This window comes from Syngnathoides biaculeatus, chromosome 16 (assembly GCF_019802595.1).
Source record: "Syngnathoides biaculeatus isolate LvHL_M chromosome 16, ASM1980259v1, whole genome shotgun sequence".
NCBI classification, from domain to species: Eukaryota; Metazoa; Chordata; class Actinopteri; order Syngnathiformes; family Syngnathidae; genus Syngnathoides; species Syngnathoides biaculeatus.
In genome coordinates this window covers 22,407,541-22,421,968 of record NC_084655.1, presented here as the reverse complement: position 1 = coordinate 22,421,968, position 14,428 = coordinate 22,407,541, and the positions used below count along the sequence as shown (strand labels likewise).

At 44.1% G+C, this 14,428-nt stretch overlaps 3 protein-coding genes across 5 annotated transcripts; 1 reads left to right on the top strand and 2 right to left on the bottom strand.

Annotated features, from left to right (window-relative positions):
• Positions 1-19: 19 nt before the first annotated feature.
• Positions 20-4,219, top strand: LOC133513968 (galectin-3-binding protein A-like). Its single transcript, XM_061845108.1, has 6 exons — positions 20-212; positions 1,075-1,181; positions 1,343-1,534; positions 1,848-1,982; positions 2,061-2,334; positions 3,088-4,219. Exons 2-6 carry the CDS (start codon positions 1,097-1,099, stop codon positions 4,190-4,192), a joined length of 1,791 nt encoding a protein of 596 aa, XP_061701092.1. The 5' UTR covers positions 20-212; positions 1,075-1,096; the 3' UTR covers positions 4,193-4,219.
• Positions 4,220-4,256: 37 nt separating this feature from the next.
• Positions 4,257-9,471, bottom strand: LOC133513973 (metalloproteinase inhibitor 2-like). 2 transcript variants are annotated; one of them, XM_061845113.1, is made up of 6 exons: positions 8,948-8,963; positions 8,236-8,384; positions 7,524-7,642; positions 7,326-7,428; positions 5,992-6,116; positions 4,257-4,805 (listed from the first exon to the last, which is right to left on the bottom strand). In XM_061845113.1, exons 2-6 carry the CDS (start codon positions 8,363-8,365, stop codon positions 4,662-4,664), a joined length of 621 nt encoding a protein of 206 aa, XP_061701097.1. In that variant the 5' UTR covers positions 8,366-8,384; positions 8,948-8,963; the 3' UTR covers positions 4,257-4,661. The 2 variants fall into 2 exon arrangements, with proteins under 2 accessions (XP_061701097.1, XP_061701096.1); XM_061845112.1 differs by lacking the exon at positions 8,948-8,963 and adding an exon at positions 9,444-9,471 and having other exon boundaries at positions 4,258-4,805.
• Positions 9,472-9,816: 345 nt separating this feature from the next.
• LOC133513974 (metalloproteinase inhibitor 2-like) lies at positions 9,817-13,158 on the bottom strand. 2 transcript variants are annotated; one of them, XM_061845114.1, is made up of 5 exons: positions 12,916-13,158; positions 11,283-11,356; positions 11,111-11,213; positions 10,140-10,264; positions 9,817-10,018 (listed from the first exon to the last, which is right to left on the bottom strand). In XM_061845114.1, exons 1-5 carry the CDS (start codon positions 13,043-13,045, stop codon positions 9,875-9,877), a joined length of 576 nt encoding a protein of 191 aa, XP_061701098.1. In that variant the 5' UTR covers positions 13,046-13,158; the 3' UTR covers positions 9,817-9,874. The 2 variants fall into 2 exon arrangements, with proteins under 2 accessions (XP_061701098.1, XP_061701099.1); XM_061845115.1 differs by lacking the exons at positions 9,817-10,018; positions 10,140-10,264 and adding an exon at positions 10,808-11,001.
• Positions 13,159-14,428: the final 1,270 nt, after the last annotated feature.

Genomic DNA, 14,428 nt, shown 5'->3' with positions numbered 1-14,428 from the left:
CCAACACCGAGGGACCGGTTCCACTTTCTTTGTCAGGAAAGCGATCGCTTTCCTCAAGGTTCGTTTTCGTGCGCGACGGTTGCGCAACGTCCTTTTTTTCAGCCAAACGAAACTTAAGGAAAGCGGGGAAGAAGATTTTGAGTTGAAGTTCAGAAGGAAAAGCGGACAAGTTGACTGAAGACGGGAGGTCCTGACAAGTCGCACGGAAGCAGGTAATTGATTTTAAATTTACATTACATGACATTTTCTCATTGCTGGAGCTGAGTCACATGACTTGACTCAAGTCATATTTAATATAGTTGCGACTTGCTTGGCGAAAGCTTATTGTTAACCAGATGCTGTAATCATTTTCAAATGTATTTGTAAAAGTCGATTTCCGTCGATTCAGCTTCGGGTGACAGTAAGCGGAAAATCCATTCATCCATTTTCTGGAACGCTTATCCTCACAAGGGTCACGGAATATGTTGAAAAGGGCAATTCTGCTACTGTTTGTTGGGCTTCTGTAGTAAAAGACTACTTGGGCTTTGTACTGCTACATCTGGTTTACATCTGAAAATCAGCATTTTGAAGTGGTTTGTTTTTGAAAGAAGTTGGTTTTGTGCAGACCGTGTAAAAACCAGGCAGCTCTTCGTTGCCTAGTCCTAGTCCAGCTAGACTCGTCTGATGAAGTCAATGAATGTGAAATGATGACGGCTGGTCAAATGAGAAGAAATGCCCTTTAAAATGACTTGAGCATGCCGGGTGTGATTGATTCCATGCCCTGATCATTTAAAAAAAAAAAAAAGTGACTTATAAATGTCACTGCAGCTGACAGAAGTAGAGAAACTGCAAAGTGGCTAAAGTGTGAAAATGTGTTGTAATTGCGCGAGATTGGAGGAAATGACTTTACTCACTTGATATTTATGCTGGCGTCGGACGCAATTTAGTATTTAATCTTTGCCACAGTGACTTGGGGTTCGCTCAAGATTTCTTTTACGTTTAAGACTTGTGATTAGCACACGCCTGAAGCTGCAGGAGTCAAATTCACGCGACTGAATTTGAGTTTTTCTGTCACTCATCTCTCGGTGTCATCAGATTTCTACACTGTGGATTGAAAATGCGCCAGCGTCCGACGTTCCCCACGCTGTGGCTTCTGCTGCTTTTTGGCATCTGCGGAAGTGCATTCAAGTTGTCATCTTTCAGTGAGTTGATCAAACTGCTTTTGTTGGTTCTGAACTGTTTCAAAATCCAAAGGGGGGAAAAAATGTACAAAAAACAAAGATCCTGCAAATATATTTAGAATGATGATGTAGCAAAGTTAATTATTAAAAAAATAAAATAAAATGTTTCTGTGAACCTCCAGAGGCTCAAGAAGGCGCTCTGAGGCTCTCCGGCACTGCGAACCCCTGGGAGGGTCGCGTGGAGATCTACCACAACGGTCGGTGGGGAACCGTGTGCGACGACGGTTTTGACATGGCGGAGGCTCAGGTGGTGTGTCGCCAGCTCAAGTTCCCAGGAGCCAAATCTGTCGTCGTCGGGAAGGATTACAAAGAAGGTGCCCTTCACTGTCGTTAGATGGAAGCAAATCGATCAAATGTACGTACAGCTTGTACTTCTCTTGAATTCCTCCGGAGAGAAGAGGAAGTGCAACTCATGTAGATGAATTTCGCTGAGTGTACAATTTTTTTTTTTTTTTATTTTTCCTCCCAGCTCTTGAGGTTCCTCTGTATCATTCTAGTTCACTCTGCCTCGTTTTGAGTGAACACAATTCATCACGCTAACGTATTTTAATGTCCGTCATTCGAGTTTGGTACGCAACTTGGAGCACCAACTCAACGTGCCTAAGCATCGTTATCTCCTCGCCACAGGATCCGGTCCCATTTGGCTGGATGAAGTCAAATGTGACGGCACAGAGAGGAGTCTCTTTAATTGTCCCGCGGGGAACTGGGGAGTGACCGACTGCACCCACAAAGAGGATGTCGGCGTAATTTGCGAACCGACAAGTAAGTGTTGAACCAACCACGGTTTAAACAAAGAGAGGTCCACGAATCCACCATCCGAGCGCTCTGTGATTGTTTCAGACACGAACATGACCGTGCCGAATTTTACACACTACCTGGACCACAGCATCAGCCTCTCAGATGATTTGGGCGCCCTACTTGACAGCGGGACAGGTTGCGATTTCCTGATTGTATTCGAGAGCGCCACAGGGAACGAAAGGGACAACGACACCGTGCAGACCCCCATCTGCACGCACAAAGCCATCCTTTCACAATTCCGCGTCTTTAACACGTCTGAGGAGATTTTGCTAAACGTCAACCTGGCTTGCCAGCCTTACGTCGGCTCCTTCGTGAGGTACGGGAATCCGCTGAGTATTCGCGCTTTGCGATTCGCAAACTCGTTACGGTTTCTCAAGATGTTAGCCGTCGTGCCTCGTGAGTGCTGAATGATGACAATGGACTCAGTTCAACTCGCTTCACAACAGGCGGTAATTTGAGAAAGATCGTACGATTCATCCTCTTTATTGCCACGCCTAACTTATCCATGAATCCATGCTAATGCTAAATAGTATCTACCTTGCGGCGCTGTTACCCTTTAAGAGACAAACTGGATAAAAATGGTAGTCATAGTATAACAGTACTCATTCGTATTATTTATACTCTGCAAAGAATGACTAATAGTGTTGTACTGACAAGTTTATTGGCGTTAAACTGTCAAGGAGCTGCAGTCTTATACTGCCCCCAGTGGCCACTGTGAGCAGACCACAAAATTGCAGCGCGCTGGCCGTTCAATGAATGCAGTGTGACAAAAACTTATAAATTTTAAATAATTTGTTACCATATGTTTTTATGTAGTACAATAACACGGGGGACTTTGTCCTCATTTAAATACACAATTTTTTTTTTGTGGAAGATGCTCGAACGGATTAATTTCATGCTCATTCACTTCAATGGGGAAAGTGTTTTGATTCACGAGCCTTTCACAGAAGAAATGAAACGCGTATCTCAAGGCACCACTTTACCTGCCATTATCTCGAAGCTCGTATTGTAATGGTCTCCTTGGCAAAAATTTCAAATGTTTTTTTTTTTTTTTTTTTTTTTCCTGAAGATACTTTTACACCCGCAAAATGGACGTGACCGTCTCCTCGGCGCAGTGCCTTCACCAGCTGGCGTCGGAATTTGAGTTGAAGCGACTGATGGGGGACATCGGCCGCCTGTTCACACGCATCCTCCCGGACGACTCCTCGTTTCAGACCCAGTTGTCCCTTCTTGAGTACGCCACACAAACCGGAGACCTCATCCTACGGGAGAACTGCCTGCAGTACCTGGCCTGGAATTTCCACAAGCTGACCGAGTCCCCGGCTTGGCTCAGCCTCTCCTGGGTACTCCTCGGGGAGCTTCTGTCCCGTTCGGACCTGGTGGTGCCAGATGAATATTTTGTGCTTCGGACCGTGGAGAGCCTGATACAGGAGAAAGGCAACGGGTCTACGTCGGAAGCCCAGGTTAAGCTGCTAAACTGTGTCCGCTTCCCGATGATCCCTGCGGAGAAACTGTACGAGCTGGAGGTCAACTCCTCCCTGTATGACCTTCATAAGAACGTGTATCAGGAGAAGATGGTGAAAGCTTTGCAGTTTCACGTGCTGCTCTTCAGCACGCTCGCCGCTCACCCGAAGTTCAACCGAGATGACCACTACCAGCCCAGGATCTACACCGCCGAGCCGTGGGGTGTGCTCATTAAACCTCCGACGAGTAGAGGCAAAGAAATTGTAGAGAGACGTCAAAATTCACACAGGAGAACGACTGTGTTCATCGACAGGTACGGTAACTTACAATATATGTATCCCACGCTCAGCCCGTACGGAGAAACATCGAAAAGCTTCAGCACACGCCCTCACGAAAGTCTGCTCTTCAAGGACGCCGCCGTTGATTGGGTGGCGAACGTGTTCACGTCTCAAAGTGAGTGTTCGACCCAATACACAAATTGCGAGTCGTTCCCCGCGGCTAAGCTGGTTCGCCAAGGCTTCACCCACCAGGCAGAAATCGCCTACCGCAACCGGCTTCTCGTCATTTGTCAGGATAAGTACGTGTGTCAGGTTCAGGAGTTCAAAAACGACATGGCCTACGTCGCAGTCAACGGGACCAAAGTGCCGACCTACCCGTGTCCCGGTGAAAAATTTGCGTACCGCTTTGTCGTGAGGCCGGAGTACGTCTAAGTACGTGCTGTATGTATATTTTTTTTTTTTTTTTTTTTTTTTTGCTTGCCGCTCTCAAATCTTTTACCCTCACTTTAATCAATAAATGGCATTGTCTGGCTCATTTTTACTTTTGAATTATTGTTTTTCCCGGCCTCAAATTGAATCAGAGATAGCTTCTAGTAACATAAATTAGGAATGGGAACTCCAATCAAAATTCAATTTGTAGTTGTACCAAGTCTCACCCAGTTTCAGTTCTCTGGCTAACGTGCCATCAAGCAATATTTCAGACGGGGTTTTGGCCTGTGCAGCCAGAGTCCAAAATGAGGTGGCATTACCGACCAGATACCAGACATTCCTTTTAGATGCTTAGGTTAGCGCTCGAGTGTTCTGGTGTCAGAAACTGCTAAAAAAAAGACAAAGACTGCGTTGTTTCATTTTGTTTTTATTTGCATTAAGGGTCTTCAATATCAGCAAGTTGCTTTTTGGGCTAGAGGCCCCCTGTGAACCAACCGCAACAGCCGTCACTTCTCTTGATGCAAGTAAAGTGTCGGAACAGCTGCCCCATCAGAAAGTCTGTCCACAAGCACTCGGACTGGGTGGTTCCGCACGGCGTGGAGGAGCAGAATGTGATCTGCAGGCGACAGGAGAGCAATTTCAGGTTTTCACGCAACATCGAGGAGACTACTTGAATGCCACTTATTCTCCAAATCAACCAAACCCCAAAACATTGAAAAACGACTTGCATCGGTAGGAGCTCCTGTTTTGGCTTGCAAAAGTTCAAATACTTCAGCAATATGTCATGAAAAAAATGTTTAGGTAGATTGAGAAGCTGCATTTCGTAAGTCCTGCCCACTACAGAGTTGCATAAAACAAAAACTCATCTTACAGGGATGAGAATTCTCTGCAGATTTGCAGAATCCTGCGTTTTTTTTCAGCTGAAAATGTCATTTTTGTGAAACGTGTAAATCCAATGAAAAATTGGGGGGGGGGCCGTGATCAAGACCGGCCGCCGGCATCAATCGGCAACGCTCGTCATGAAATGCGTACCAGCTGTGGTAGCGGAAAACGACATTGCTATCTGTTAGCGTTAAATCTGGCGTTTATAATAATGACTGTTTATTACAGCATAGTTATCGAGCGGGCTGCACTTTAGCCAGTATGGCGAAAGTCTTGGCGCGAAAAGATGAAGCTCAGGGTAAAAAAAAAAAAGCTGTTTCAGATGGGCACGGCTTGAAAAAAGTGTAACCGTGCTGATAGGAACGAAAACCACATCAACATGTCTAACCGAACGCATACAAAAAGTGGACGTTCCCGGCAAAGCGCTCTGTGTTCCGATCCGATCAATTATGGAAGCCGACGAGCAAGCATATCCAAAGCAGGAAACACAAAGGTAAGTTGGACGTAAATTTCTCAAATGTTATATAATTGACAACTGTTAATACGATTAGGCCCATCTGTAGCACTCATGGCCCTGTCGATCACGCATTTTATCGCTCACATTTATATTTCATGATCTCTCTCTCATATGCAAACAAATTGTGTATTTATTTCTGAAATATAACTTGTAAGTGCATTTGATATAAAATTAACTGTACATTTTTATGTCTGAAGTTTGCCAAACTTATTTTGGTTGTTTGAACTCATATTTTAGGTTTTCAAAATGTTATGATTGTCCTGTATTTACACTGGTAGAAGTAACCAAAGGTCACCATTTAAGAGTTGTTTGATTTAAAAAAAAAAAAAAAAAAATTGTGCCACGTGTTTTTCCAAAATTAGTCATCCTCAACCCTGATCTTATAGCCGCATCGTGTTCCTACCTTGCAATCGCAGCCCAGCTGGTAGCGCTGCATCACACCTCTCTTTTGCGTGGCGCTCAAGTCCTCCCACCGCGAGACGAAGCTGCACAACGAGACGTGCAGCAAACCGTTGTCATCCAGTCGCCCTGTAATACGTGAGAGAAGATGCAATTTTGACACATCAGCAAGAAGTGGACTATGATGTTCGCAGATGTTGTGATCTGCAGTGAACGCAGGCGGAGGAACAATTAGAAAAATGGAGGCATGCACTGGAAAGGAGAGGAATGAAGATTAGCCAAAGGAAAACAGAATATATGTGCATGAATGTGAGGGGCGGAGGAGGAAGAGCGAAGCTCCAGGGAGAAGAGATGGCGAGGGTGGATGACTTCAAATACTTGGGGTCAACAATCCAGAGCAGTGGTGAGGAAGTGAAGAAACTGGTCCAAGCAGGGTGGAACAGTTGACGGGAGGTGTCTGGTGTTCTATGTGACAGAAGAGTCGCCGCTAGGATGAAGGGCAAAGTTTATAAAACGGTGGTGAGGACGGCCATGATGGACGGATTAGAGACGGTGGACAGGAAGCAGAACTGGAGGTGGCAGAAATGAAGATGTTGAGGTTCTCGCTCGGAGTGAGCGGGGTTGGATAGGATTAGAAACGAACTCATGAGAGGGACAGGCAAAGTTGGATGTTTTGGAGACGAGGTTCTATCGAGAGAGCAGACTTCGATGCTTTTGGACATGTCGAGAGGCGAGAGAGTGACTATATCGGTAGAAAGGTGACGAGGATGGAGCTACCAAGGAAGAGAGAGCGAGAGGAAGACCGAAGAAAAGGTTGATGGAGGGTACGAGGACAGTGGAAGATGCACGAGATGGGCTTAGATGGAAAAAGATGACACGCTGTGGCGACCCCTAACGGGACAAGCCCAAAGGAAAAGAAGAAGAGGTAAGAAGTGAAGCCGCCCTGTGAAATACACCTTGCTGTTACAAAACTCCCATGGCGCTCCGGTGCTGCCCTGAGTTGGCACCGCGAGCAAAGAGGAAGCCACCTGGTGCCTTTCCCCACTGGTTTGGATTTCAAAGTGCTGTAGGCCAGAGCTCAGCAATATGTATTTGTCACCGTTATAGACATTCCTGGCTTGATTGATTGATTGATTGAGGAACAGAGATGTTGGGAAACAGCTGAAAAGTGTTGGGTCAGCAAAGTCCAATGACATGCAAGGATGCGAGAAAGTTCACGTTCAGCCTTGAACGACAGCGCAACACGCATGAAAAAACTAAACCCGACAGCGCAATAACTGCTATTAAAAAATAACATTGTTTGACCCTGGATCAGATTGTTTTAGTCTTTCTAAATACCTGGGAGTAGATACTCTGTGCCGTTGACCAGATTGACTCCGCACGCTGCAGAGTTGGTTGCAGTGAAGACTGAACCAAAAAGCTTTTCAGGGCCCTTGAATGCCTGGGAGAGAAGGAAGGAAAAAAAAAAAAAAAAAAAAAAAGTTAAATTTGAATACATACAAAAATACTGTATCTGAATACTACGAGACTCATTACCCCAGTCTGTTGGATGTCATACTTGATAACGTTGAAGTTGCTCGGATCAAAGATACCAGGATTTCCCCCACCAGGTTTTAAGCTCACTTCAGACTTCCCGACGACCGTTGCCTTTATGACTAGAAAGAAAATTTGATAAGGTTATTGACATTAAAGCAAGATGTCGCCAGTTTTGAGGATTAGGGGCCGAGGCGGTACCGCAAAGCCAAATGAAATGGGGTTCAACTTCCAGTACTTGCTGGAAGCGCCAAAACAGAGCAAAATACAAGATCACGAAAAACTCACACAGTAAATTTGAATGAATATTTTTCACATATAATGCAAATGCAGTCTTAAAAGTTAGCATTGCTAAACACTGTTAATGAATCGAACGGCATCACCAAGCAGTCGGCGTCAATCATTTTGCCACAGCATGAAAAGGAAATCAAGTTTCCTTTCTCTTTTGGTCTGAACACTCAAACCCGATGAAGTGTTTACATTGTTAAATTGTGCAGTGTTAAAAAATAAAATAAAATACATTAATTTTCAGTCTGGTCGTGTGCAAGGCAAAAAAAAAAGAAGGAAGCCAGTGTCGCTCAAACTCCAACCCTGTCAAAAATCAGCAAAATGTCACAAAGACGACATCAAAATCACATTTTCAAGCAAACACTCCCAGTTTAAAACTAAATTGAAATAATGTCAAAAGTAGTTGAACAGGCGGTTGAGAGCTTACCAACTTCCGTTTGACAAAACACCTCCTGGGGATGTCTTGGAAAACAGCTGCAGGCTTGTGCGCCTCCGCGGAGCCGCCACAAAAACAGCAGCGCCAAGGCCAGCACCAAACTCTTCACCGTCCGCCTCATTCTTGATATAACTCAAGACCTACGAAGTCAAAAAAAGCAGAAATGACAAAGTTGGAGAAAGTGGCTGGCTTGCTCCGCTTCGGTTGGCCTTTTTATGGCTTCAGATACCGCCCATAATTGTCATTTATGCGACGTCACCGGCGCACGCTGTTGCAGTTTTCGCCAGGTTTTGGCAAACAACTTTTCGAAGCTGTTGCTGAGGGGCCACGCCAACATGTTAACATCAACGGTGTTGAATTTTTTTTTTTTTTTTTGTACAAAATTGGTATTTGTGTAGCTATGCTGAACAGTCACGCTAATGATTAGACCACCCTTGCTTCTTCAGTTTCTGGTTTATCTTTAATGGTTTGACTCAAGGTAGATGTCTTTGGAGTTGAGCTTAAAACGAGTCAAATAGGGGATGGCACGGCCCCGCCGGTGTGGAGTTTGCACATTCTCTCTGTGGGTTTTCTCCGGGTACTCCGGTCTCCTCCTACATCCCAAAAACATGCAACAGTAATTGGGGACTAAATTGCCCCAAGGTTGTGATTCTGATTGTCTTGATGTACCCTGCAATTGGCTGGCAACCAGCTAAGGTTGTACCTCTGCCTCTTGACAGCTGGGATAGGCTCCAGCCCTCCCCACGACCCTCGTGAGGATAAGCAACAAAGAAAACCGATGGTTTAGACTCAGCTGTCTCTCGTCACTCCTCGCTAATGCCCCGCCCAGCACAGGTAATTCCCGAAACGATTTTTTTTTGGGAGAGTCAAATGCAGTGCGAACTGTTTAGTCATTATGGATCCATGTCAGGAATCTCTAATGCCATATTCATTAAACTACTAAAGTTGGAAAGTGCATACCAGAAAAAAAAAAAAAAAAAATTACTCTAACATGTTTTTAAAAATTGAAAGCTTAGTGAATCTTTAGTCAAATAGTCTAATCAGTTTCACAAAAAGTATAACTTGACTGTTATGTAAATAGTCATTTTAAATATGCCAAGGAGCAACTTTGTATATCTAATTATCAAAATAACAGGATACCATTTAACATTTGGGTTAATTTGTAACAATTGCAATTTGACCAAATTAAAATCACTTACGAGCTAACATTTAACAAGGGACTTTCAGCCACACAAAAGTTCTATTCAAAGGTTTTTGTAACCAAAGCACAAAAAAAAAAAAAAAAAAAAAAAAAAAAAAAAAAAAAAAAAAAGGTTATGACAAAGGGACAAGGACAATATATGAATGCGACAATAAAAGATAAGCAGCAAAGGGATGACATTTGGAAATTACAGCTAGGATTGCACAAGAGTTACTCTACTTAAAAGGCAACATGAAATTATTTGGAAGCCTAACAGCAGGGGTTTCAAAAAAAAAAAAAAAGGAAAAGAAAAATGACCATGTGCTTGTACAAAAAAAAAAAAAAAAAAAAAGTGCCAAGTTCTCATCATCAGGGAAAACAAAAACACTGAATTGAGTTTACGACGTTTATTTGAGTGAAAGCTCTCAGACATCTATAAAGCAGTTTGGGTTAGGCGACCGTCGTGTACCAGGCGCAAGAGCCGTCGCTTCTCTTGATGCAAGCCAAGTGTCGGAACACCTTCGCCATAAGAAAGTCCGTCCACAAGCACTCGGTCGGGCCTCGGCCGCACGGGGTGGAGACGCAGCGAGTGATCTGCGGGATACAGAAATTCATGCTCTCGCGCGGCCGGCGGCGCGACTCCCGCAACGCTAATTAAGTCTCTTAATAGTGCAGCGGGAACCTTTCGGTCAAGCAGTGCAAAAACGTGTTTTACCTTGCAATCGCAGCCCGTTTGGTAGCGCTGGACTAGGCCTCTCTTTTGCATGGCGCTCAAGTCTTCCCAGCGTTGATAGAAGTCGCACAGGGAGACGTGCATGGAACCGTCGGAGGCCAGTCTGCCTGATCGACGACAGGAGGGAAAATGAGACGAAAAGGAAGTAGCCTGGTGACCTCAGCAATGCGTGTCACGGTTACTTGCATAAGAAAGGCTCCGATGGAAAAAGATGACGCGCTGTGCCGACCCCTAACGGGACAAGCCGAAAGGAAGGGAAAACGGTTTTTGGAAGGCAATCCATTTGTGGCAGCTTTAGGAGCCCATTGCCTTGTTGGAAATTTTATTTCATTTATGTTTTTACATATCAAATACGAGTTCCACCTTCAACTTTGACAGGCTTTGTCCTGTTGTGGCTTCGCGTTCTCCCGGTCACGCCGTTCAGAACGCTTGTCAGATAACCTTCGTGTGCTTTATCGTTGTGTTGTCCGACTGGCGCCATACTTTGTGCAGTTGGACAGAATTTCCCCCCCCCCCCCCACCACCACAAACTCACTTTGATACAACAAAAGGGACTTGGGTGAACTTCAGTCAAGGGTGACAAGTTGCATCTTTTCTGCTTTGTCATTAAAACCCACAACGATAAGAAGACTTGTCAAAACGGCAACGGAAAATTTAGCAATATCTCAAACGAAACAATTACTGTTACTAATTCCTGCAGCTCGAGTACAAAGAAGCTTTTCGTCTACGTCAAGACCCCCCCCCCCCCCCCAACCGGCGAGGGGTCGCGTCAGGAAGGGCATCCGGCGTAAAAACTGACAAAAAATACGAGCGTTCACCTGGAGATGACATGCTGAGGCGACCCCTGACGGGACAAGCCGAAAGAAAGAAAGGCCAGTCAAGGACATTTAAAACATCGATGGCGCTCTTTGAAACCATGCAGTGAGTTTCCATATTCCGGGTGTGAAATCTACCTGATAGAAGATACTCGGTGTTATTGGAGAGATTAACGCCACAAGCTGCAGAGTCGGGTTCAGTGTAGAAGTAACAAAATCGCTTTTCAGGACCCTTGAACATCTGCGAAACAAAAACAAAGCAAAGCAAATTAGATAACTGGCGAATTTGCAGCCACAGAAGAATTCTCACCTTGATCTGTTTGATGCGATACTTAATGGGATTTAAGGTCGTGTCGACCTTCCCAACAACCTTTGCCTTGATGGCTGGAAAGACAAATGAGATTTTTATTAATAGATTTACAAAACTTGAACTTTCTGGTGTATGCAAGTCTAGGAATAGCTGGAAAATACTTAAAAAGTGATTTGGCAGGTGGATGACATTTCTGAAATGGCGTCAACGTCAGTCGCAACAATTGCACTTTACTCCCAATCCAAGTAAAACGGTTGCATTTAGAAATGAACAATTTTTTGAATTGAAAAGTGCAGCACAGCTGTAGAGCCTTGGCCTCACAGTTTTGAGGTCCGGGTTTCAAATGCCGGACCCGTTCTCCCCACATCCCAAAAGCATGCAACATTAATTGGACACTAAATTGACCCTTGGTCTGATTGTGACCACGATTGGCAGGCACCCAGTTAGGGTGTACCTTGTGTAACGCAGTTAAAAAAAAAAAAAAAAAATTATATATATAGCTATTTAAAATAAATTGAGTAGCAATTATGTTATAGCTCCTTTATGCAAGGTGGTGGAATATTTTCTTTTGTTGGGATTTGCATTTACTTAATTTTTAATTTGTGAAAAAATACTTTTGTTTGTCATTTTATTGTTGTAACCAGTTTGAGAAGGACAGGAATTGACATACAGTTGAGGGAGACAAAAAAGAAAAGGTGGGACGAAGTGCGGACTTTGACGCGTTGTTTCGAAGAAAAGGAAAGTTAAGGGCGGACATTTAAAAAAAAAAACAACGTGTTCGACAAAGACTGCTGACAGTTCAATTTGGGATAGTCTGTCGTTTGAGTGGACTTACTCAAAAACGTGGTGCAGTTAGCCGCTAATGCAGAGGCGAAGGGGATATATGGAACTTTGCTAGGCCGCTAGCGGACCACGAGGAAGAAGACGAGGACGGCTAGCGACGAGCAAACGCTAGCGAGGCTTGCGTTTGAGTACAAAAAAAGCTTTGCAACGGTTCAGACTGTGAGGACTTGGATGAGGCTGTTTGAATTACAAGTTGTTTTGCTGGCTATGTTCATATTTGTATGAGCCCTTAAGTCAATTAGTTCCTAATTTAGATTTAGGAAAGAACTCAGGTTAGCCAACTCTCAAAGTATTATATACTTAAGGTGCTACACTTGCCTCCTGATGAATTTGGCTTGGATTGTCTCCAGCACTCTCGTGACTCTTGTGAGGATAAGCAGCTCAGAAAATAGATGAATTGCAAGCCTTTTTGCTAACTATTCCAGAACAGGTTTTACTTTTAAGTTCACCAGGAATGATGCCACCACAAGTATAAACCGACGTGAACGTTGCTCGCTTCAAAATAATCATTTGGGTTTAAATGTCTGTGTTCAAAATTGTCATTTGTTCACCAACTTTAAAAAAAAAAAAAAAAAAAAGCCCTAATTTCCTAAGCACCTGCAGGTTAGCTACTTGCTAGATTTGAATTAAAGAAAAGAAAAACACTCTCAAAAGTATCTTTAAAGTGACTTTTGTCCACAACATAAGCGCAACTTGAGGTGAAATGGTAGCCACCAAGAGATTCACAATTTTTTTTTTTTTTTTTTTTTTTTTTTTTTTTAAATTACTGCAGCGTTCCAATTGAACTTACCAACATCCGATTGGCAAAACGCCTCTTGCGGGTGTCGGCTGACACATTTGCAGGCTCGCGTTCCTTCCTGAAGCCCCCACAAGCACAGCAGCACCAGGGGCAGCGCTAAACTCTTTGCCGACCAGGACATCGTTGATCAGTCAGGCCTACCGTCAAAAGTTGTAGCAAGGGGGCCGTTTGGATCGCGCAAACTGGGCTGCTGTTCGACGAAACCGACCGGGGGGGGGGGGGGGTTCTGCACGACTCCCCGTTTGCGAGCGCGTTTTTAGAGGTGCAAAATTTGCCTGCAAGTGACATCACCTGAACGAATAACTTTCACCTGGATTTCGCAATCACCTCAAACGACACACACATGAGCTTGACCGACATTTAATCAATGTTAAAATTGAAATGTGAATAAAAAACAAAGCTGAATATGCCAAAGAAATATCAATGAAAAGTGGAAGTACTCTAAAACGCATGAGAAAAAAAAGGTTTTAATCTGGATAAAAGATGTTTTAATTGGACTTTCTCAAATGATATTTAGTTTCCATCATGTAAAGCACATTTAGTCACTTTGTGTATGAAATGTGCTATACAAATACTGTAAATTTGATTTGCTAAATTAAAAAATAAAATAAAATAAAAGCAAGCTCTTAATTACTGACACCCAAGTGGTCAGATGTTTGACTTGAGTTGTCAAACCTTGATGGGCCAATCAGTGTTAATATTATATACGAGACTATAACATGACTCGTCACATTGTACTCCATCCATCCATTTTCTTAGCTGCTTATCCTCACAAGGGTCGCGGGGCGTGCCGGAGCCTACCCCAGCTGTCAACAGGCAGGAGGCGGGGTACACCCCGAACCGGTCGCCAGCCAATCGCAGGGCACATGGCAACAAACAGCCGCACTCACAATCACACCTAGGGGCAATTTAGAGAATCCAATTAACATTGCATGTTTTTTGGGATGTGGGAGGAAACCGGAGTGTGCATAGAAAACCCACACGGGCGGGGCCAGGATTGAACCCGGGTCCAACGCTTTACCAGCTGCTCACCGTGCCGCCCTACGTCGTTAAAACGTTTGCCGCCCTTTGCGCAATTGTCATGGCACCGATCGATTGCTTTAGTGGGTACTGACTGCTCTAAATGCTCGAAGACTGCATCCTTGCGCAAAAGTTCTTAAGGGAAAAAAAAAGTTCCCCGTCCATTGTCCTCTGTTCTTCATCCTCAACGTGTCATATTAGGGCAGGACCAACTACTGAAGACAAATTCATTGTTGTTACGTACTTGGCCGGCAAAGGTGATTTTATTGATTCCCAAGTTGTGATTGCAGCGTAGGCCAGTTGCAATAAGTGTCAGAAGTGCATGTCACCAAAACAAAACAAGCCGATGACTTGGGGCAGTTTAAAAGCTTGTGGCACATATTTATCCTTAAACATGCAGTTCATTAAAACAAAAACGCCATAGTTGCTGAAACATGTCAGTGGAATGTGAAGGGTTACACCAAATTTTCCAGAGAAAAGCAAT